Source organism: Cetorhinus maximus, unplaced genomic scaffold (assembly GCF_964194155.1).
Source record: "Cetorhinus maximus unplaced genomic scaffold, sCetMax3.hap1.1 HAP1_SCAFFOLD_1982, whole genome shotgun sequence".
Lineage (NCBI taxonomy): Eukaryota > Metazoa > Chordata > Chondrichthyes > Lamniformes > Cetorhinidae > Cetorhinus > Cetorhinus maximus.
This window is the reverse complement of record NW_027597922.1, coordinates 28,940-53,832: the sequence shown is the minus strand read 5'-3', so window position 1 is coordinate 53,832 and position 24,893 is coordinate 28,940. Positions and strand designations below refer to the sequence as shown.

Genomic DNA, 24,893 nt, shown 5'->3' with positions numbered 1-24,893 from the left:
ATACTCTCTTTTTGCTGCTCTTATTTAATTATCCACTTTCCCTCTGAACTTTCTATATTTAGCCTGTTTCTCACATATTATTCACCTGGCATATTTCATACACTTCCTTTTTCTGCTTTATCTTACTCCCTTTCTCTTTCATTATCTCGGAGCTCCAACTTTGTTTGTCCCACCTTCCCCCTCTTAGGAATGTACCTTAACTGTACCTGAACTATCTTCTCTTCAAAGTCAGCCCATTGTTCAGTTGCAGTTTTGCCTGACAGGCTTTGATTCCAGCTTATCTGGGTTAGGACCATTCTCATCTGATTAAATTTGGCCCACCCCCAGTTCGTTAATTTTTACTCTAAATTGCTCTTCATCCTTTTCCAGTCAACTTAAATCTTATGATATTATGATCACTGTCCCCTAATGTTCTCCTACTGCTAACTGATCGTCTTGTCCTGCCTCATTCTCCAGAACCAAATCCAGCAGTGTCTTCCCTTGGACTAGAAACAGACTGATGTAGAACATTTTTTATTCTTTCATGGGATGTGAGCATTGCTGGCGAGGTGAATGCTTGTCACCCATTCCTAACTGCTCTTGAGAAAATTCTGTACTTTAGAAACTCTCACCTCCTCTCTACCCTTTACGTTGTTACTATCCCAGTCTATCTTCGGATAATTGAGGTCCCCGTTGTAACTGTTAGATGGTTGTAATATCCTCCTGCGCATGTTATTGGGTGTAATGGCCCTGTGTATGTTAAAACTCCTGTGTTATTGGGTGTTACAACCCTACCTAATTTGTGCTAATTTCTGATTTTTGTTCTAACAGCTGAACAATAACTTAGATGAAGTGGCTGTTCTCGCCTCAGACTTGTGTGTCCGTCTAAAGCTCGCACCTCAGGATATCTGTGAACAGGCCATTGCTTTGTTCAAACACGATATGATTACTGCCTGGATTAACTCCATCTTAAAGCCCTCGGAAATCTGCGGCTTGTTGCTTGGCATTTATTGTGGTCATTGGGACATTTACTCTGACTGGAATGTGACGCTCCCTGATAAGCCAAAGCCACCTGTTATTCCCCCAAAACCACCCCAACCTGGTGCACCGATCACGAGGGTCCTGTTCCTTACTGACATTCACTGGGATAAGGATTACATCCCGGGGAGCAACCCTGACTGCAGAGACCCCTTGTGCTGCAGGAAAGGCTCAGGTTTACCCCCAAAACATCGGAAAGGAGCCGGCAAGTGGGGCGAGTACAGCAAGTGTGACCTTCCCCTAAGCACCATTGAGAACATGCTCCAGCACCTCCAGTCCAGACATTTTGACCTAGTCTACTGGACTGGGGACATTCCAGCGCACAATGTCTGGCATCAAACTCGGAAAGACCAACTCCTGGCCCTCAACACCATCACGGCACTCGTCCGGAAGCACTTGGGAAAAGTTCCCATCTTCCCCGCAGTCGGCAACCACGAGAGTACGCCAGTCAACAGCTTCCCCCCTCCGTTCATTCATGGCAACGAGTCCTCAGCCTGGCTCTATGATGCAATGGTGGAAGCCTGGAAAGACTGGCTGCCAAAGCAGGCCCAGGAAACGCTCCGGTAAACAGGAATCTGAGCATTGGGAGGGGAGCAGGGACAGGGATTCCTTCAATGCTGGGAGGTCTGCTCATGCAGTGGCCAGTCTTAAATGGGAAACCTCTTATTTTTAAACTGTCCCCTAGTTCTAGTTTCTCTCACAAGGGGAAACATCCTTTCAGCATCCACCCTGTCAAGTCCCCTCAGGACCTTTTATGTTCCAATAAAATCACCTCTCGTTCTTCTAAACTCCAATGGGTACTGGCCCAGCCTGTCCAACCTTTCCTCATAGGATAAATCCCTCATCTCAGGAATGAGTCCAAATGAACCTTGCCTGAACTGCTTCCAATGCATTTATATCCTTTTCAAATGAGATCAAAATCTCTCTCCATTTAAGTATTATACTGCTTTTCTATTCTTCCTGCCAAAGCGGTTGCTCATTGTAGTGGCAGTGGGGCATCAGGCATATCAGTATGAGAAAGGACCGTTGGATCAGGTGATCACACCCCTCCCACAGCCCCATGTACACTCTCCCCTTTCACTGACTCTACCCATCCATTCACTCCCCTCCCACAGCCCCATGTACACTCTCCCCTATCACTGACTCTACCCACCCATTCACTCCCCTCCCACAGCCCCATGTACACTCTCCCCTATCACTGACTCTACCCACCCATTTAATCCTCTCCCACAGCCCCATGTACACTCTCCCCTATCACTGACTCTACCCACCCGTTTAATCCCCTCCCACAGCCCCATGTACTCTCTCCCCTATCACTGACTCTACCCACCCATAGAACCATAGAAAAGTTACAGCACAGAAGGAGGCCATTCGGCCCATCTTGTCCATGCCAGCCTGAGGACACCCAGGTGCCCTTTCTAATCCCACCTTCGTGCACCCGGCCCATAGCCCTGCAGTTCACAGTACTTTAGGCGCAGATCCAGGTACTTTTTAAAAGAGTTTAAAGTTTCTGTCTCTACCACCGACTTGGGCAGCAAATTCCAGATACCTACTACCCTCTGCGTAAAAAAGTTTTTCCTCATGTACCCCCTACACCTTCTGCCACTTATCTTGAATCTATGTCCCCTGGTTCTAGAGCAGCCATTTAATCCCCTACCACATCCCCATGTACACTCTCCCCTATCACTGGCTCTACCCACCCATTTAATCCCCTCCCACATCCCCATGTACACTCTCCCCTATCACTGACTCATAACTGGACCTGGTATTAGGGAATGAACCCGGCCAGGTGGTCGAAGTTTCAGTAGGGGAGCATTTTGGGAAAAGTGACCATAATTCAGTAAATTTCAAGGTACTGGTGGATTAGGATAACAGGAGTCCTCGGGTTAAGGTGCTTAATTGGGGGAAGGCTAATTATAACAATATTAGGCAGGAACTGAGGAATCTAGACTGGAGGCGGATGTTTGAGGGCAAATCAACAACTGACGTGTGGGGGGCTTTCAAACGTCAGTTGATAAGAATTCAGGACCGGCATGTTCCTGCTAGGATGAAGGATAAGTATGGCAAGTTTCAGGAACCTAGAATAACGAAGGATATTGTGAGATTAGTCATAAATAAAAGGGAAGCATTCGTAAGGGTTAGAAGGCTGGGAACAGATGAAGCCCGTGGAGAATATAAAGAAAGTAGGAAGAAACTTAAGCAAGGAGTCAGGAGGGCTAAAAGGGGTCATGAAAAGTCACTGGCAACCAGGATTAAGGAAAATCCCAAGGCCTTTTATACATATGTAAAAAGCAAGAGGGTAGCCAGGGAAAGGGTAGGCCCACTCAGGGACAGAGGTGGGAATCTCTGTGTGGAGCCAGAAGAAGTGGGAGAGATACTAAATGAATACTTCTCATCAGTATTCACCAAAGAGAAGGACTTAGCGGTCGATTTGTCTAGGGAAGAGTGTGTAGATAGCCTGGATCATGTTGAGATCAAAAAAGAGGAGGTGTTAGGCGTCTTGAAGAATAATAAGGTGGATAAGTCCCCAGGGCCAGATGGGATCCACCCCAGAGTACTGAGGGAGGCAAGGGAGGAGATTGCTGGGGCCTTGACAGAAATCTTTGTATCCTCACTGGCTACGGGTGAGGTCCCAGAGGACTGGAGAATGGCCAATGTTGTTCCATTGTGTAAGAAGGGTAGCAGGGATAATCCAGAAAATTACAGGCCGGTGAGCCTTACGTCAGTGGGAGGGAAATTATTGGAGAAGATTCTTCGTGACAGGATTTACTACCATTTGGAAGCAAATGGGCGTATTAGTGAGAGGCAGCATGGTTTTGTGAAGGGGAGGTCGTGTCTCACTAACTTGATCGAGTTTTTCGAGGAAGTGACAAAGATGATCGACGATGGAAGGGCAGTGGATGTTATATACATGGATTTCAGTAAGGCCTTTGACAAGGTCCCTCATGGCAGACTGGTACAGAAGGTAAAGTCGCATGGGATCAGAGGTGAGCTGGCAAGATGGATACAGAATTGGCTTGGTCATAGAAGACAGAGGGTAGCAGTGGAAGGGTGCTTTTCTGAACGGAGAGCTGTGACTAGTGGAGTTCCGCAGGGATCAGTGCTGGGACCTTTGCTGTTTGTAGTATACATAAATGATTTGGAGGAAAATGTAACTGGGCTAACTAGTAAGTTTGCGGACGACACTAAGGTTGGAGGAGTTGCAGATAGTGAAGAGGATTGTCAAAGGATACAACGGGATATAGATCAGTTGGAGACTTGGGCGGAGAAATGGCAGATGGAGTTTAATCCGGACAAATGCGAGGTAATGCATTTTGGAAGGTCTAAAACAGGCAGGAATTATACAATAAATGGCAGAACCCTTAAGTGCATTGACAGGCAGAGGGATCTAGGTGCACAGGTCCACAGGTCACTGAAAGTGGCAACGCAGGTGGATAAGATAGTCAGGAAGGCATATGGCATGCTTGCCTTCATTGGCAGGGGTATTGAGTATAAAAGCTGGGAAGTCATGCTGCAGCTGTTTAGAACCTTGGTTAGGCCACACTTGGAATATTGCGTGCAATTCTGGTCACCACATTACCAGAAGGATATGGAGGCGTTGGAGAGGGTGCAGAGGAGGTTTACCAGGATGCTGCCTGGTCTGGAGGTTATTAGCTATGAGGAGAGGTTGGAGAAACTCGGATTGTTCTCACTAGAGTGATGGAGATTGAGGGGCGACTTGATAGAAGTTTACAAAATTATGAGTGGCATGGACAGAGTAGATAGTCAGAAGCTTTTTCCCAGGGTGGAAGAGTCAATTACTAGGGGACATAGATTTAAGGTGAGAGGAGAAAAGTATAGAGGAGATGTGCAGGGCAAGTTTTTTACACAGAGGGTAGTGAGTGTCTGGAATTCGCTGCCAGAGGAGGTGGTGGAAGCAGGTACGATAGTGGTGTTTAAGAGGCAGCTTGACAAATACATGAATAGGATGGGAATAGAGGGATACGGACCCCGGAAGTGCAAAATGTTTTAGTTGACGGGCAATATGATCGGCGCAGGCTTGGAGGGCCGAAGGGCCTGTTCCTGTGCTGTACTTTTCTTTGTTCTCTCCCCTATCACTGACTCTACCCACCCATTTAATAATCCCCTCCCACATCCCCATGTACACTCTCCCCTATCACTGACTCTACCCACCCATTTAATCCCCTCCCATAGCCCCATGTACACTCTCCCCTATCACTGACTCTACCCACCCATTTAATCCCCTCCCACAGCCCCATGTACACTCTCCCCTATCACTGACTCTACCCACCCATTTAATCCCCTCCCACAGCCCCATGTACACTCTCCCCTATCACTGACTCTACCCACCCATTTAATCCCCTCCCACATCCCCATGTACACTCTCCCCTATCACTGACTCTACCCACCCATTTAATCCCCTCCCACAGCCCCATGTACACTCTCCCCTATCACTGACTCTACCCACCCATTTAATCCCCTCCCACATCCCCATGTACACTCTCCCCTATCACTGACTCTACCCATCCATTTAATCCCCTCCCACATCCCCATGTACACTCTCCCCTATCACTGACTCTACCCACCCATTTAATCCCCTCTCACATCCCCATGTACACTCTCCCCTATCACTGACTCTACCCATCCATTTAATCCCCTCCCACATCCCCATGTACACTCTCCCCTATCACTGACTCTACCCACCCATTTAATCCCCTCCCACAGCCCCATGTACACTCTCCCCTATCACTGACTCTACCCACCCATTTAATCCCCTCCCACATCCCCATGTACACTCTCCCCTATCACTGACTCTACCCACCCATTTAATCCCCTCTCACATCCCCATGTACACCCTCCCCTATCACTGACTCTACCCACCCATTTAATCCTCTCCCACAGCCCCATGTACACTCTCCCCTATCACTGACTGATAAGTCTGGCATAGAGTACAATGGGCCCAAGGTCTTTTCTGTCAGAGCCACTTTGAAGCTGCTGCAATGCTTTTAGTCTCTGATCCACCCAGTTACCCGTAACTGTTGTGGTTTGAGACTGGAAACTAAGAGACCGCAGGGTCAGCTGATTTAAACAGTTTGCTCATTTTGTGGTGCTGCTTCTGTGAGTGGGATGTTAATTTCAATATTTGCTAAAAACAGGCACACATCCAGCAAACAGTGTGTCTCCGTGAGATAACCTTCACCGTTGAACACCCAGGAGCTAATTTTGGGTGTATCCAGCTCTTGACCAATAGGATCTTGGGGATTAGTGGTTTGTGGGGGAGGGGATTCTGAATGTGCTGGGGTGCAGGTTTTGAGTTGGGAACACAAGTTTGGAAGTGACATTTTAAATTTAATATCAGAAAACACAAACATGAGATAGCTTTAAGGAAAGTGGCTCTTAAAATAGCAGCACTGAGTCTAAAAGATGAAAGTAAAATACTGTGGATGCTGGAAACCTGAAACAAAAATAGCTGTAAAAACTCAGCAAGTCTGACAGCATCTGTGGAGAGAAAGACAGAGTTAATGTTTCGAGCCCGTGTGATTCTTCTTCAGAACTGATGATCAGAACTCTGAGTCTGGTTGGTTTCTGAGGGTTTCCTGCAGCCACAACACCAGAACCAACCCAAAACCCCTACTCAAAGCCCACTCACTGTCCATTTGCCCCTTCACTCCCACCCTACGTCCAACCTCCCTTTCCTCTCTAAGACCGTCAAACCTGCTGCAGCCTGTTTGGTGCAGATCTTGGGAACTGACCCTTCGAGAGAAAGGAAGGAAGGGTTTGCATTTATATTATCATTCACAACCACAGGGGGGTTCCAGATACAGCAAACAATCTGTTTTCATGATGTTGGATGACTGGGAGAAATATTGACCAAGACACTAAGAAGAACTCTCCTGCTCCTCTTCCAGTGGTGGCTGTGGGATCTTTTACATCCACCTGAGCGAGCTCCCTTGGCGTAATGACAGTGCAGCGCTCCCTTGGTGCTGACCCTCCGACAATGCAGCGCTGCGCTCCCTCGGTGCTGACCCTCCGACAGTGCAGCGCTCCCTCGGTGCTGACCCTCCGACAGTGCAGCGCTGCGCTCCCTCGGTGCTGACCCTCCGACAGTGCAGCGCTGCGCTCCCTCGCTACTGACCCTCCGACAGTGCAGTGCTCCCTCGGTGCTGACCCTCTGACAGTGCAGCGCTGTGCTCCCTCGGTGCTGACCCTCTGACAGTGCAGCACTCCCTTGGTGCTGACCCTCTGACAGTGCAGCGCTCCCTCGGTGCTGACCCTCCGACAGTGCAGCGCTCCCTCGGTGCTGACCCTCCGACAGTGCAGCGCTCCCTCGGTGCTGACCCTCCGACAGTGCAGCGCTCCCTCGGTGCTGACCCTCCGACAGTGCAGCGCTCCCTCGGTGCTGACCCTCCGACAGTGCAGCGCTCCCTCGGTGCTGACCCTCCGACAGTGCAGCGCTCCCTCGCTACTGACCCTCCGACAGTGCAGCGCTCCCTCGCTACTGACCCTCCGACAGTGCAGCGCTCCCTCAGTGCTGACCCTCCGACAGTGCAGTGCTCCCTCGGTGCTGACCCTCCGACAGTGCAGTGCTCCCTCGGTGCTGACCCTCTGACAGTGCAGCGCTGCGCTCCCTCGGTGCTGACCCTCCGACAGTGCTGCGCTCCCTCGGTGCTGACCCTCCGACAGTGCAGCGCTGCGCTCCCTCGGTGCTGACCCTCCGACAGTGCAGCGCTGCGCTCCCTCGGTGCTGACCCTCCGACAGTGCAGCGCTGCGCTCCCTCGGTGCTGACCCTCCGACAGTGCAGCGCTCCCTCGGTGCTGACCCTCCGACAGTGCAGCGCTGCACTCCCTCGGTGCTGACCCTCCGACAGTGCAGCGCTCCCTCGGTGCTGACCCTCCGACAGTGCAGCGCTGCGCTCCCTCGGTGCTGACCCTCCGACAGTGCAGCGCTCCCTTGGTGCTGACCCTCCGACAGTGCAGCGCTCCCTCGCTACTGACCCTCCGACAGTGCAGCGCTCCCTCGCTACTGACCCTCCGACAGTGCAGCGCTCCCTCAGTGCTGACCCTCCGACAGTGCAGTGCTCCCTCGGTGCTGACCCTCCGACAGTGCAGTGCTCCCTCGGTGCTGACCCTCTGACAGTGCAGCGCTGCGCTCCCTCGGTGCTGACCCTCCGACAGTGCTGCGCTCCCTCGGTGCTGACCCTCCGACAGTGCAGCGCTGCGCTCCCTCGGTGCTGACCCTCCGACAGTGCAGCGCTGCGCTCCCTCGGTGCTGACCCTCCGACAGTGCAGCGCTGCGCTCCCTCGGTGCTGACCCTCTGACAGTGCAGCACTCCCTTGGTGCTGACCCTCTGACAGTGCAGCGCTCCCTCGGTGCTGACCCTCCGACAGTGCAGCGCTCCCTCGGTGCTGACCCTCCGACAGTGCAGCGCTCCCTCGGTGCTGACCCTCCGACAGTGCAGCACTCCCTCGGTGCTGACCCTCCGACAGTGCAGCGCTCCCTCGGTGCTGACCCTCCGACAGTGCAGCGCTCCCTCGGTGCTGACCCTCCGACAGTGCAGCGCTCCCTCGCTACTGACCCTCCGACAGTGCAGCGCTCCCTCGCTACTGACCCTCCGACAGTGCAGCGCTCCCTCAGTGCTGACCCTCCGACAGTGCAGTGCTCCCTCGGTGCTGACCCTCCGACAGTGCAGTGCTCCCTCGGTGCTGACCCTCTGACAGTGCAGCGCTGCGCTCCCTCGGTGCTGACCCTCCGACAGTGCTGCGCTCCCTCGGTGCTGACCCTCCGACAGTGCAGCGCTGCGCTCCCTCGGTGCTGACCCTCCGACAGTGCAGCGCTGCGCTCCCTCGGTGCTGACCCTCCGACAGTGCAGCGCTGCGCTCCCTCGGTGCTGACCCTCCGACAGTGCAGCGCTCCCTCGGTGCTGACCCTCCGACAGTGCAGCGCTGCACTCCCTCGGTGCTGACCCTCCGACAGTGCAGCGCTCCCTCGGTGCTGACCCTCCGACAGTGCAGCGCTGCGCTCCCTCGGTGCTGACCCTCCGACAGTGCAGCGCTCCCTTGGTGCTGACCCTCCGACAGTGCAGCGCTCCCTCGCTACTGACCCTCCGACAGTGCAGCGCTCCCTCGCTACTGACCCTCCGACAGTGCAGCGCTCCCTCAGTGCTGACCCTCCGACAGTGCAGTGCTCCCTCGGTGCTGACCCTCCGACAGTGCAGTGCTCCCTCGGTGCTGACCCTCTGACAGTGCAGCGCTGCGCTCCCTCGGTGCTGACCCTCCGACAGTGCTGCGCTCCCTCGGTGCTGACCCTCCGACAGTGCAGCGCTGCGCTCCCTCGGTGCTGACCCTCCGACAGTGCAGCGCTGCGCTCCCTCGGTGCTGACCCTCCGACAGTGCAGCGCTGCGCTCCCTCGGTGCTGACCCTCCGACAGTGCAGCGCTCCCTCGGTGCTGACCCTCCGACAGTGCAGCGCTGCACTCCCTCGGTGCTGACCCTCCGACAGTGCAGCGCTCCCTCGGTGCTGACCCTCCGACAGTGCAGCGCTGCGCTCCCTCGGTGCTGACCCTCCGACAGTGCAGCGCTCCCTTGGTGCTGACCCTCCGACAGTGCAGCGCTCCCTCGGTGCTGACCCTCCGACAGTGCAGCGCTGCGCTCCCTCGGTGCTGACCCTCCGACAGTGCAGCGCTCCCTCGGTGCTGACCCTCCGACAGTGCAGCGCTGCACTCCCTCGGTGCTGACCCTCCGACAGTGCAGCGCTCCCTCGGTGCTGACCCTCCGACAGTGCAGCGCTGCGCTCCCTCGGTGCTGACCCTCCGACAGTGCAGCGCTCCCTTGGTGCTGACCCTCCGACAGTGCAGCGCTCCCTTGGTGCTGACCCTCCGACAGTGCAGCGCTCCCTCGGTGCTGACCCTCCGCCAGTGCAGCGCTCCCTCAGTGCTGACCCTCCGACAGTGCAGCGCTGCGCTCCCTCGGTGCTGACCCTCCGACAGTGCAGCGCTGCGCTCCCTTGGTGCTGACCCTCTGACAGTGCGGCGCTCCCTCGATGCTGACCCTCTGACAGTGCAGCGCTCCCTCAGTGCTGACCCTCTGACAGTGCATCGCTCCCTCGGTGCTGACCCTCCGACAGTGCAGTGCTGCGCTCCCTCGGTGCTGACCCTCCGACTGTGCAGCGCTGCGCTCCCTCGGTGCTGACCCTCTGACTGTGCAGCGCTGCGCTCCCTCGGTGCTGACCCTCCGACAGTGCAGCGCTGCGCTCCCTCGGTGCTGACCCTCTGACAGTGCAGTGCAGCGCTCCCTCGGTGCTGACCCTCTGACAGTGCAGTGCAGCGCTCCCTCAGTGCTGACACTGGGAAGGGGAGAGTGAGTGGTGGAGGTGATAGTCTGAAGGCGCTGGGGAAGATTGATTTAGAGTCAGAGAGTTTTGTTCTGCTGCTGTTCTCCTGGTTGCTGACCTCTGTGTGTTCCTCACTCCCAGGAGGGCAGGGTTTTACACAGTGAAACTCCAGCCTGGACTGCGACTCGTCGCCCTAAATATGAACTTTTGTTCCCATGAAAACTTCTGGCTGTTGGTGAACTCGACTGATCCAGCTGGCCAGTTACAGTGGCTGATCAACATTCTGCAGGATGCAGAGAACAATGGAGACAAGGTAATGGCAGGGGCTGGGTGTGGGGGAAGCTGCCTTGGGGTGTGTAGGGGTTGCAGGATGGGTTGATGCAATTGGCCTGGGAGTTTGTGAAGGGCTAAGGGATTGAGAAGAAAACGAAACTAATCGGGTAACAGATTTGAAAGAGCACATGGTTTTCAGGATTAACCAGTGGATTCATTACAAAGTACAATTTGAGCTCTGCACTTTAACAAGATAAAGTAATTATTATAACGTTTCCTGCAGGGAGGAGCATTAACAAAATTATTCTTCTTCTCTATCTCCATATCTAGAACTTGTGCTGTCATCATACATCACCTTCAACCCTTCAACCCTAACCTTACCTTGTTAATCGTGTAATTCTGGAGGGGATGGGAGTGGGGTTTTGTGGAGTGAGACGGAGGGATTGGGAGGAAAATGGGGGTTTGTGGAGTGAGGGGCGCCCTCCAACCTGAGCAGTGTACTCTGCACTCTGGGGAGTGGGTGGAGGGAGGGGAGGAATAGAACAAACAAAATAGGAGCAGGGGTAAGCCATATGGCTATTCAGCCATTTATTAAGATCATGCCTGATCATCTACCTCAGCTCCAGCTCCTCTCACTATCGCCATATCCCTTGATTTTCATAGTGCCTAGGATATCTGACTTGAATATACTCAATGACTCAGCGTCCATTGATGAAAGCAAAATACTGCAGCTACTGGAAATCTGAAATAAAAACACAAAATGCTGGGAAAACTCAGCAGGTCTGGCAGCATCTGTGGAGAGAGAAACAAAGTTCATGTTTTGAGTCCGTACAACGACTCTTCAGAGCGAAAGAGAAGTAGTATTTACTCAACATCCATTATCTGGGTTAGATAATTCCAACAATTCAGAACCCTTTGAGTGAAAAAAATTCTCCTCACCTTGATCTTAAATGGCTGACCCCTTATTCTGTGACTGTGACTCCAGCCAGAGGAAGCATTCTCCCGTCATATATCCTGTGAAACCCCTGATGAATTTTATGTTTTAATTATATCGCCTCTCATTCTTCTGGTTCAATGGAGAGTGCAGGAAAGCATGCCAAGAGCAGCATGAGGCATATCTAAAAACGAGGAGTCAATCTGGTGAAGCTCCAAAATCAAACTACGTGCATGCTAAACAGTGGAACACAGCAGACAGAGCCAAGTATTCCCACAACCAACAGATCAGATCAAAGCTCCTGCAGTCCTTCCATATTCAGATGTGAATGGTGCTAGACAATTAAATAACTAACCAGAGGAGGCTCCAAAAGACATTCCCATTCCCAAAAAGCAAAATTGCGTGTGCTGGACATCTAAAATAAAAACAGAAAGTGCTAGAAAAACTCAGCAGGTCTGGCAGCATCTGTGAAGAGAGAAACAGAGTTAACGTTTTGAGTCGAATGACTTTAGGGTTCCGAAGAAGAATATAGGACTTTGGTGCCGGAGTGGGCAATTCAGCCCTTTGAGCCTGCTCCACCATTCAATAAGATCATGGCTGATCTGGCTGTGGTCTCAACTCCACTTTACTGCCTGCCCCCCATAAACCTTAACTCCCACAAATCTGTCAAACTCATTCAATGACCCAGGTTCCACAGACTAATGACCCTCTGAGGAAAAAAAATTGTCTCCATTTCCATCTTAAAAGGGAGACCTCATTCTTAAACTGTATCCCCTAGTTCTAGTCTTGACTCAATGTTAACTCTGTTTCTCTCTCCACAGAGGCTGCCAGATCTGCTCAGTTTTCCCAGCATTTTCTGTTTTTGTTCCCCATCCTCAATGATGGGGGAGCCCAGCACATTAGTGCAAAAGATAAGGCTGAAGCATTTGCAACAATCTTCAACTAGAAGTGCTGAGTGGATGATCCATCTCGGCCTCCTCCAGAGGTCCCAGCATCACAGATGCCAGTCTTCAGCCAATTCGATTCACTCCACGTGATATCAAGAAACGGCTGAAGGCACTGGATACTGCAAAGGCTATGGACCCTGACAGCATTCTGGCAATAGTATTAAAGACTTCTGCTCCAACATTAGCCGTGCCCCAAGCCAAGTAAATCGCCCAGGTATGTATGTCCTGTTCACAAAAAGCAGGATAAATTCAACCCGGCCAATTACCTGCCCATCAGTATACTCTTGATCATCTGCAAAGTGATGGAAGGGGTCATTGGCAGTGCTATCAAGCAGCACTTACTCAGCAATAACCTGCTCATTGACGCTCAGTTTGGGTTCTGCCAGGGCCACTCAGCTCCTGACCTCATTACAGCCTTGGTCCAAACATGGGCAAAACAGCTGAACTCCAGAGGTGAGGTGTGAGTGACTGCCCTTGACATCAAGGCAGCATTTGACCAAGTGTGGCATCAAGGAGCCCTAGCAAAACTGGAGTCAATGGGAATCAGGGGGAAAACTCTCTGCTGGTTGGAGTCATAACTGGTACAAAAGAAGATGGTTGTGGTTGTTGGAGGTCAGTCATCTCAGCTCCAGGACATTACTGCAGGAGTTCCTCAGGATAGTGTCCCCGGCCCAACCATCCTCAGTTGCTTCGTCAATGACCTTTCCTCTATCATAAGGTCAGAAGTGGGGATGTTCACTAGTGATTGTACAATGTTCAGCACCATTCGTGATTCCTCAGATACTGAAGCAGTTTTTAAAAATGTATTCATTCATTCATGGAATGTGGACTTCACTGGCTGGGCCAGCATTTATTGCCCATCCCTAGTTGCCCTTGAGAAGGTGGTGGTGAGCTGCCTTCTTGAACCGCTGCAGTTCATGTGGTGTAGGTACACCCACAGTGCTGTTAGGGAGGGAGTTCCAGGATTTTGACCCAGCCACAGTGAAGGAACGGCGATATATTTCCAAGTCAGGATGGTGAGTGGCTTGGAGGGGAATTTCCAGTTAGTGGTGTTCCCATGTACCTACTGCCCTTGTCCTTCTAGATGGTAATGATCGTGGGTTTGGAAGGTGCTGTCTAAGGAACCTTGGTGAGTTCCTTCAGTGCATCTTGTAGATGGTACACACACTGCTGTCACTGTGTCGGTTGTGGAGGGAGTGAATGTTTGTGGATGTGATGCCAATCAAGTGGGCTGCTTTGTCCTGGACGGTGTCAAGCTTCTTGAAGGTTTTTGGAGCTGCACTCATCCAGGCAAGTGGGGAGTATTCCATCACACTCCTGACTTGTGCCTTGTAGATGGTGGACAGGTTTTGGGGAGTCAGGAGGTGAGTTACTCGCCGCAGGATTCCTAGCCTCTGATCTGCTCTTGTAGCCACAGTATTTATGTGGCTGGTCCAGTTCAGTTTCTGGTCAATGGTAACCCCCAGGATGTTGATAGTGGGGGATTCAGTGATGGTAATGCCATTGAATGTCATGGGGCAATTCTCTCTTGTTGGAGATGGTCATTGCTTGGCACTTGTGTGGCATGACTGTTACTTGCCACTTGTCAGCCTAAGCCTGGATATTGCCCAGGTTTTGTTGCATTTGCACATGGACTGCTTCAGTATCTGAGGAGTTGCGAATGGTGCTGAACATTGTGCAATTATCAGCGAACATCCCCACTTCTGACCTTATGATGGAAGGAAGGTCATTGATGAAACAGCTGAAGATGGTTGGGCCTAGGACACTACCCTGAGTTTGCGCCTGCATGTGGCACAACTCTGTTATCCCAGGACTCAGCCTAGTGAATCTCTGTTTCATTCCCCATAAGGGAGGTAAATCCTTCTTTAGGTAAGGACACCAAAACTGTACACAGGACCCCAGGTGCATCCTCACTAGGCCCTGTACAATTGCATGAAGACTTCTTCACACTCATACTCCAATCCCTTTGCAGTAATAACTAACATGCTACTGTACTTGCTTTTCTACTTGCTTGCTGTATCTCTATGTTAATTTTCTGTAATAAAAACAAAATGTTGGAAATACTCAGCAGGTCTGGCAACATCTATGGAGAAAGAAGCAGTGTTAACTTTTTGAGTTGAATATGACTTCTTCAGAATCGCTGTTCTGCTTCCCTCTCCACAGATGCTGCCAGACCTGCTGTGTTTTCCCAGCTTTTTGATTTTGTTTCAGATTCCCAGTATGTGCAGTATTTTGCTTTTATGGTAACTCCTTGTGGTTGCTGTGCAAGGACACCCAAGTTCCCCTGAATGTAAACATTTCCCAGTCTCTCACCATTCAAAAAATATTCTGCTTTTCTATTATTCCTACTAAAGCGGATAACTTTATGCTTTCCCACCTTATGTTCCATCTGTCATGTTCTTGGCCACTCACTCAATCTGCCTATATCCCTTTGCCTCCTTGGATTCTCCTTGCAACTTACTTTCTCACTTTGTATTGTCAGCAGACTTGGATACATTACACTCAGTCACCTTATCTAAGTAATTAATGTAGATTATAAATATCTGAGGCCCAAGTACTGATCCTTACAGTATCCAGCTAGTTACAACCTGCCAACCTAAAAATGTCCTGTTTATTCCTACTCTCTGTTTTTGGTTCATTAAAGCAAAGCTCAATCCATACTAATATATTACCCCCATCTGATGAACTCTAATTTTGTGTAATAACCTCTTCACCTTATCTAATGCTTTTTGAAAATCCAAATATACTACATCCACTTGATTTCCCTTATCAACCTTGCTTGCTTCATCCTCAGAAAACTTCAGTAGATTTGTCAAACACCATTTCCTGTTCATAAATCCCTGTTGACTCTGCTTCATGATATTTTGATTTTCCAAGTGTCCTTTCCACCTTTATAGATTCCAGTATTTTCTCTACCACAGATGTCAGCTAACTGGCCTGTACTTCCCTTTTCTCTCTCCTTTCTTTGTTGAATAGCAGGATTTTGTTTTCTACCTTCCAACCTGATCTCGGGAATTCTGGATAATCAAAACCAATGCACCCACTTTCTCTGTAGCTACTTCTTTATAAAACCCTTGGATGTAGGTCACCAGGTCTCCACATTATTACTAATACTAATTCCTTTAAGTTGTTCACTCTCGTTAGATCCTTGGCTCCCATTATTTCCAAAATGTTTTTTGTTTCTCCTAAAACAAAACATAAAATGTGTTGATTTAATGTGTCCGCCATTTCCTTGTAGCCCATTATAATTTCTCCTGTCCCTGCTCTAATCGATGGATTCAGCATCCTTTCTCCATTGCACGTTCTGCGCTATGTGTTAGATTTGGTGCCTTTAATTGTTGCTGTGCAGCTTTGCTGTTGTCCTGCTCAGTAACAGCTTGGGTGTGGAGATCAGGTGACATTTTGCAAGACTCTGCGTGAGCAGCAGTTTATTTCAAAATTGTGGTTTCTCACTGGTGTCTTTGAGGTGGAGTGGAGTGCAGTCACTCCACCAAGTGCTACATAACTTTATGTAGCATCTCATTGTCTCCCTCGATACATCTCGTATGCAACAGCCAGCTGAGGAATACAGCAAGTATCCAGTGCAAACCAAAGGAGGGGCACCTGTCTGTCACGGACTGGGTGCCACATACAATTTATGTTCTGAGAGAGGGTGAGCAGCAATGGGACAGCTGCCTTGTCTACTGTCTATTATTTCATGGGATGTGGGCATCACTGACTAGGCCAGCATTTATTGCCCATCCCTAGTTGCCCTTGAGAAGGTGGTAGTGTGCTGCCTTCTTGAACCGCTGCAGTTCATGTGGTGTAGGTGCACCCACAGTGCTGTTAGAGAGGGAGTTGCAGGAGGGGTTGTAGCTGATTTTGTGCAGGAATTATCTCTCTGCATATTTCAACACTTGGCTATCTCACAAACATGGCCCCAGCCTGCAGCCAGCTGTGGTTGTGTGGCATTACATCGAGAGAGAGCGAGGCAGTTTTGACAAGTACACAGGATGGGGTGTAAAACTGCAAACCACAATTTGTTAAAAGAAATAAGCCTTTTGCAGTGTTTCTCCCCACTCACTCTGTTGCCCATCAGTTCAAGGCTTCAATTTCTGGATCAGGTAAAGTTGCACCAGTTTGCTGACTTTAGGAGTTGAGCAGAATCATTACTGAGCTCAGTGCTGATGCACGTGCACACTCCCAACGAGAGCCACCATTGAGTGATCAGCATCAGAAGCCCTACCTGAATCACTCTTATTCTCACCTTCTCCCCGTGTCCCTCAACCCCACCCACCCACCTTCTACCCTTATCTCTCAATCCCCACCAACCTGTCAATATCCAATAACAATCATCTTGTTGATTGGCAATTACATTGTTAAGACTACTGGTGGTTAAAAAAGGTGATGGGCATTGGTCCAAGCTGTAACACCCCAGGGTGGAAGGGACTGGGAGAGTCTGCTATACTGTAGAGCTGTCTTGGGAATAAACCAGCTTGAGATAAAAGAGTAGCTTTGGATTCATTCTTCCACGAAAAACACTTAGTCTGAGTAACACAACACATCACCTCCCCATATCCCACAATCCCTAATACTCACTTTCACCCATATCCCTCAAACCCACCTACCCGCCTCATCCCCGGCCCCACCTCCTCCCCTAACCCCGCTCCTCCCCTAACCCCGCTCCTCCCCTAACCCCGCTCCTCCCCTAACCCCGCTCCTCCCCTAACCCCGCTCCTCCCCTAACCCCGCTCCTCCCCTAACCCCGCTCCTCCCCTAACCCCGCTCCTCCCCTAACCCCGCTCCTCCCCTAACCCCGCCTCCTCCCCTAACCCCGCCTCCTCCCCTAACCCCGCCTCCTCCACTTTCGTCTTCCTCCCACAGAACTGACTTTACAACTTGTTTTCTCTATCTGGGTGGAATAGTTCCCTTCGACTTCACTTCTTACCCTGACTCCTCATTTGAACTCTCTGTGCCGCCCTGTGAGTCTCCTGGAGCCCAGTTTCTGTTCCTGGGAACGTGCTGAAGGTGAGCTGGTTCACTGTCACACTCTCAGCCTCACCACCTTCTCAAACAACAGTTGTTTTTCACTCTAGGTTCACATCATTGGTCACATTCCACCAGGTCTCTGCATGAAGGTTTGGAGCTGGAACTATTACAGAATTGTCAACAGGTAGGTGGCAGAGGCAGACAGAAAGATCTGTCATTACACATTGCAGAGAGCCCTCTGCTTCGAACGCCCTGCTCTCTTAACCCCTCTCCGTGTATCCCCCCCTCAGTCTGTTCACCCTCTCCGTGTATCCCCCCTCAGTCTGTTCACCCACTCCGTGTATCCCCCCTCAGTCTGTTCACCCTGTCCGTGTTTCCCCCCTCAGTCTGTTCACCCTCTCCGTGTATCCCCCCTCAGTCTGTTCACCCTCTCCGTGTTTCCCCCCTCAGTCTGTTCACCCTCTCCGTGTATCCCCCCTCAGTCTGTTCACCCTCTCCGTGTTTCCCCCCTCAGTCTGTTCACCCTCTCTTTGCTACCTCAGGTACGAGGGGACAATTGCTGCCCAGTTTTTTGGCCATACCCATGTTGATGAGTTTGAGGTTTTCTACGATGAGGAGACTCTGAGCCGTGCAGTGTCTGTGGCCTTCATCGCCCCGAGTGTTACCACTTACATCAACCTCAACCCAGGTATGTGAGGGAACTGTACACACGCCAGGAGAGGTATTGGGTGCTATTCAAAATCGGGGATGAAGGTGGTAAACAGCAATCAGCCTGGGGTTGGGGACTGGGTATCTTGGTGTGTGTTACTGGAACACAAGTTCCAATGTAACTAAGGTAGTTTGAGTCCGTATTCAGTCTGGACCTGTCTGTGACTCCAGTCCTACATCAAGGTGATTGGCTTTTAACAACTGTGTAAAGGTGGCAGAATTCCTACCCTTAAGGACAATAAGAAACAAGTGAAGGATCATCTGACAATCTGACAGCTTCATTATCACTTTTACTGAACTCAGATTTTTAGAATTGAACTCAAATTCTCCAGGTGGGGCTTGAATTCCTAGAACCACAGAAAAGTTACAGTGCAGAAAGAGGCCATTCAGCCCATCGTGTCTGCGCCAGCCAAAAATGAGAAAAAAGAAACTAGCCGCTCATTTTAATCCACTTTCCAGCACCCGGTCTGTAGCCTTGCAGGTTCCAACACTTCAGATGCAGATCCAGGTGCCTTTTGAATGATAAAAACAAAAAGCTAAAAGCTACTGCGGATGCTGGAAATCCAAAACAAAAACAGAATTACCTGGAAAAACTCAGCAGGTCTGGCAGCATCGGCGGAGAAGAAATCAGTTAACGCTTCGAGCCTTCATGGCCCTTCGGCAGAACTGAAGCATAGTTAGAAGAAGGGAGAAATATAAACTGGTTTAAGGTGGGTGGGGGGGGTGGGGAGAGAGACGTTGAGGGTGTGGTGATTGTGGAGATGAGCAGATAATCAAAAGATGTCACAGACAAAAGGGTCAAAGAGGTGTTGAAGGTGGTGATATTTGTCTAAGAAAAGTGCTAATTAAGAATGGAAGACAGGATATTCAAAGTACAGCTCTAGTGGGGGTGGGGTGGAAAGACTAACAAGGTTTTAGTTTTAGATTTAAAAATAATGGAAATAGGTGGGGAAAGAAGAATCTATATAAATTATTGAAAAAAAAGTGGGGGGGGGCGGGGGGAGAAACGGGGTGGGGATGGGGGGAGGGGGAGTTTAAGATCTAAAGTTGTTGAATTCAATATTCAGCCCAGAAGGCTGTAAAGTGCCTAGTCGGAAGATGAGGTGCTGTTCCTCCAGTTTGCGTTGGGCTTCACTGGAACAATGCAGCAAGCCAAGGACAGACATGTTGGCAAGAGAACAGGGTGGAGTGTTAAAATGGCAAGCGACAGGGAGGTTTGGGTCTTTCTTGCGGACAGACCGCAGGTGTTCCGCAAAATGGTCGCCCAGTTTGCATTTGGTCTCTCCAATGTAGAGGAGACCGCATTGGGAGCAACGAATGCAGTAGACTAAGTTAGGGGAAATGCAAGTGAAATGCTGCTTCACTTGAAAGGAGTGTTTGGGCCCTTGGATGGTGAGGAGAGAGGAAGTGAAGGGGCAGGTGTTGCATCTTCTGTGTGGGCATGGGGAGGTGCCATAAGTGGGGGTTGAGGAGTAGGGGGTGATGGAGGAGTGGACCAGGGTGTCCCAGAGGGAACGATCCCTACGGAATGCCGTCGGGGGGGTGAAGGGAAGATGTGTTTGGTGGTGGCATCATGCTGGAGTTGGCGGAAATGGCGGAGGATGATCCTTTGAATGCGGAGGCTGGTGGGGTGATAAGTGAGGACAAGGGGGACCCTATCATGTTTCTGGGAGGGAGGAGAAGGCGTGAGGGAGGATGCGCGGGATATGGGCCGGACACGGTTGTGGGCCCTGTCAACGACCGTGGATGGAAAACCTCAGTTAAGGAAGAAGGAGGACATGTCAGAGGAGCTGTTTTTGAAGGTAGCGTCATCAGAACAGATGTGACGGAGGCGAAGGAACTGAGAGAATGGGATGGAGTCTTTACAAGAAGCGGGGTGTGAGGAGCTGTAGTCGAGGTAGCAGTGGGAGTCGGTAGGCTTGTAATGGATATTGGTGGACAGTCTATCATCAGAAATTGAGACAGAGAGGTCAAGGAAGGGAAGAGAAGTGTCAGAGATGGACCATGTGAAGATGATGGAGGGGTGGAGATTGGAAGCAAAATTAATAAATTTTTCCAGGTCCCGACGAGAGCATGAAGCAGCACCGAAGTAATCATCGATGTACCGGAGAAAGAGTTGTGGGAGGGGGCTGGAGTAGGACTGGAACAAGGAATGTTCCACATACCCCATAAAGAGACAGGCATAGCTGGGGCCCATGCGGGTACCCATAGCCACACCTTTTATTTGGAGGAAGTGAGAGGAGTTAAAGGAGAAACTGTTCAGTGTGAGAACAAGTTCAGCCAGACGGAGGAGAGTAGTGGTGGATGGGGATTGTTGGGGCCTCTGTTCAAGGAAGAAGCTAAGGGCCCTCAGACCATCCCGGTGGGGGATGGAGGTGTAGAGGGATTGGACATCCATGGTGAAGAGGAAGCGGTTGGGGCCAGGGAACTGGAAATTGTTGATGTGACGTAAGGTGTCAGAGGAATCATGGATGTAGGTGGGAAGGGACTGGACAAGGGGAGAGAGAAGGGAGTCTTTTGAATGAGTTGAGGGTTTTAGCCTCAACCATCAACTTAGACAGTGAATTCCAGATGCCCACCACCCTCTGGGTGAAAAGGTTTTTCCTCATGTCCCCTTTAATCCTTTGACCAATCACCTTAAATCTATGCCCCCTGGTAATTGACCCCCCAGCTAGGGGAACAGGTCTTTCCTGTTTACCCTATCTAAGCCCCTCATAATTTTGAACACCTCAAATGGGTCATCCTTTAGCCTCCTCTGTTCTAAGGAAAACAACCCCAGCCTGTCCAATCTCTTCTCATAGTTGCAATTCTCAAGCCCTGGCAACATTCATGTAAATCTCCACTGCACTCTCTGCAGAGCAATTATGTTCTTCCTGTAATGTGGGAACCAGAACTGTACACAGAATTCCAGCTGTGGCCTAACCAGCGTTTTATACAGTTCCAGCCTTACATCCCTGCTTTTGTAATCAATACCTCGCCCAATAAAGAAAAGCATTCCATATTTTCTCTTGTCCACCTGTCCTGCCACCCTCAGAGACCTGTGAACATGCACTCCAAGGTCTCTCACTTCCTCAACCCCTCTCAATAAAAAAGTTCCTGTTTATTGAGTATTCCCTTGCTTTGTTTGCCCTCCCCAAATGCATTACCTCACATTTCTCTGGATGGAATTCCATTTGCCACTTCTCCGCCACTCAACCATTGACATCATTCTGGAGTCGACAGTATCCTCTTCATTATCAACTACACGGCCAGTTTTTGTGTCATCTGCAAATTTCTCAATCATGCCTCCCACATTTAAGTCTAAATCATTAATATATACAACAAACACCGAGCCCTGTAGAACAACACTGGAAACAGTTTTCCATTCGCAAAAATATCCATCAACCATTACCCTTTGTTTCCTGTCACTGAGCCAATTTTGGATCCAACCTGCAACCTTCCCCTGTATCTCATGGGATGTCACTGTCCTGACCAGTCTGCTATGTGGGACCTTGTCAAATGCCTTCCTAAAATCCATGTAGACAACATCCACTGCACTCCCCTCATCAATCATCCTCGTTACTTCCTCAAAAAATTACATTTAGTAAGACACAATTTCCCCCTAACAAAACCATGCTGATTGTCCCTGATTAATCTGTGCCTTTCTAAGTGACAGTTTATCCTGTCTCTCAGAATTGTCTCCAATAATTTACCCACCGCTGAAGTCAGACTGATGGGTCTATAATTTTCTGGCCTATCGCTCACACCCTTTTTAAATAATGGTACAACTTTCACAGACCTCCAATCCTCTGGTACCTCGCCTGTATCTAGTGAGGATTGGAAAATGACCCTCAGAGCATCCATTATTTCCCCCCTGGCTTCCTTTAACAGCCTGGGATACAATCCATCCAGCCCTGGTGATTTATCCACCTTCAAGGATGCCAGTCCCTCCAGTGCTTCCTCTCTCACTATGCTTATTGTATCTAATATTTCACACTCCCCCTCTTTAACTAGAATGTCTGCACCATCCCTCTCCTCAGTGAAGACAGGGACAAAGTACTCATTGAGAACCCTGCCCACATCTTCTGCATTAACCCACAAGTTACCATGTACAGCTCTGATAGGACCTACCTTTCCCTTATTCTCTTGATGTACTGGTAAAACATCTTTGGGTTTTCTTTGATTTTACTTGCCAATATTTTTCCGTATCCTCTCTTTGATTTCCTAATTTCCATTTTTACTTCACCCCTGTATTTTCTATACTCCACTAGGCTTTCTACATTATTAAGTCTTTTGTGACTGTAATGTGCTTTCTTTTTCTGCTTTATCTTACCCTGTGTGCTTCTGAATAACCAGGGGACTCTAGATTTGGCAGTTCCACCCTTTCTCTTTGTGGGGACATGTTTACACTGTGCCCGTAGAATCTCCCCTTTGAATGCCTCCCACTGATTTGACACAGTTTTTCCTGCTAATATCTGTATCCAGTCCATTCTCACCAGCTCACCTCTCAGCTTTGTAAAATTTGTCTTCCACCAATTTAGAACTTTTACTCCTAATCTATCTTTGTCCTTTTCCATAATGATGCTAAATCTAATTATATTATGGTCACTATCTATGTTGGTGCAGATTCGATGGGCCGAAGGGCCTCTTCTGCACTGTGATTCTGTGATCTCCAAAATGGTCCCCCACCGCTACTTCATCCACTTGCTCAGCTTCATTTCCTAAGACTAAATCTAGAATTGCGCCCCCTCTCATTGGGCTTGTTGCGTGCTGGCTAAAAAAGGTTCCCTTGAATGCAGTTCAAGAATTTTGCACCCCCTGTGCCCTTCACACTGTTCGCATTCCTGTTCTCTAGATTGTTATTGCAGTAACAGAACGTCACTATATTTGTCTGACTTCTGGTATTACTCTACATTCTTTTTAAAAAACACCTTGTTCTGCAGGATTTCGGATTTATCTGATTGACGGAAATTATTCAGAGAGTTCGCACTTGGTGCTTGACCATGAGACATATATCCTGAACCTGACCGAGGCCAATGAGAGTGTGAATCCCAAGTGGGTCCTCCTGTACAGGCTCAGGGAGGCATACAGGATGGAGACTGTGTTCCCTGCTGACATGGACAATCTCATCAGCCTCTTCCTGCGTGACGATAGCCTCTTCCAGAGGTACTGGTTCCTATACCACAAGGGCCACACTGCGCAGGTGTGTAAGGAAGCCTGCAAGACAGCCACCATCTGTGCCCTGCGCACAGGCCGAGCGGACGATCCTGCCCTATGCAAGGGCTTTCACAAGGAGCTGATGTTCAGGGAAACGCAGAACATTTGGAGGGGGCGGAGAATGTGCTAAAATCATCCCAGGAAAGCAATCCAAAACATATCCTATTAATGATTTTATCCTCAATTTAATTTGGGAGACATCCAATTAATAAACTTTTAATCGACTTTCTTGATGATGGGCTGGGCACAGCTGGATGGACTCTGACCGGGTGACAGACTGGGCACCATGTGGTGGAATCAGAGCGATGGGTGACAGGTTGGGCGCAACAGAGTGGACCCTGACTGATGGCTAACGGGCTGGGTGTGAGACAGTGGACTCAAAGTTATGGGTGACGGTCCTTATGAACTCTCAGTCCAGTCAGAGCATCAGTAACTGCCCGACCAGTGAAGTTGCTGATGCAAAAGTTCAGTATTAGGACGCAGGTTCGTCCAAACCCTTATCATCGAGTGCCAGGGGAGGGAGGGGTTGCAACATTGGGCTGTTTTTAATCCCTGAATAACTGCTGGGTGACAATGATCCCAGATCACCACAAGCCTCCTCAAGCCCTCATACTGCTTTGATTTCTTTCCCTCTCCTGCATACGAACATAGAAATCAGCAGCAGGAGTTGGCCGTTCAGCTCCTCGAGCTGGCTCAGCCATTCATTAAGATCATGGCTGATCTGATTGTGGGGTCAACTCGCCGTCCTGCCTACCCCTGATAACCTTTGATCCCTTAACTCAGCCTGAGCCAGGACTTGTGTCCCAGGGAACCTGTTAATTCCCCCATTATGTGCCTATGTGCCAGTCGTCACTCTGGGGTCCTTGACAGGAATGTCAGAACAGGAGGAGGCCATTCAATCCCTTGTCTACTTCACCATTCAATTAGATCATGGCTGATCTGAATCTCAACTGCATTTATCTGCCTTTGCTTCATATCCCTTGAGTTCTGAAAGCTCCATTTGATTCCCAGTCCAAAGTCTTTTTGAGGAGAGAATTTCAGATTTCTGTTATGTGTATGTACAGGTGATAATCCGCCCCCCACCCATCTCTTCGAGTAGATGGACCACTGGCCCATGAAATCCTACAGTGATGCAGTTTGAGGTGTGCTGAAGGTAATTCTTGGAGGGATTTTTGGAACAGTGTGGAGGGAGCTTTACTCTGTATCTAACCCCGTGCTGTACCTGCCCTGGGAGTGTTTGATGGGGACAGTGTAGAGGGAGCTTTACTCTGTATCTAACCCCGTGCTGTACCTGTCCTGGGAACGTTTGAAATAATTTATGTTGTCCCTGCGCTTATGTCTTTCACTTTAAACTTGAAAATTTGCACAATAACAGATTTTGCACAGTGTGTGCCTGGGAGCTGTGTGAGAGATTTTGTATTTTGTGTACTGAATGTTGAAGCTGCCTGTCAGTAATGATTCTCCAATTTCACCACCTCGTGCTTTGCCCACGGGTGCAATAAACGGGTTTGTGTCTCAA

The 24,893-nt window shown here is 49.8% G+C and overlaps 1 protein-coding gene across 1 annotated transcript; it reads left to right on the top strand.

The window, feature by feature from the left end:
• The first annotated feature begins 813 nt into the window (after positions 1 to 813).
• On the top strand, positions 814 to 24,893 carry smpd1 (sphingomyelin phosphodiesterase 1). The gene is made up of 5 exons (XM_078537153.1): positions 814 to 1,580; positions 10,490 to 10,661; positions 17,578 to 17,654; positions 18,013 to 18,158; positions 23,101 to 24,893. The coding sequence occupies exons 1-5, from the start codon at positions 922 to 924 to the stop codon at positions 23,502 to 23,504; spliced, it is 1,458 nt and encodes a 485-aa protein (XP_078393279.1). The 5' UTR covers positions 814 to 921; the 3' UTR covers positions 23,505 to 24,893.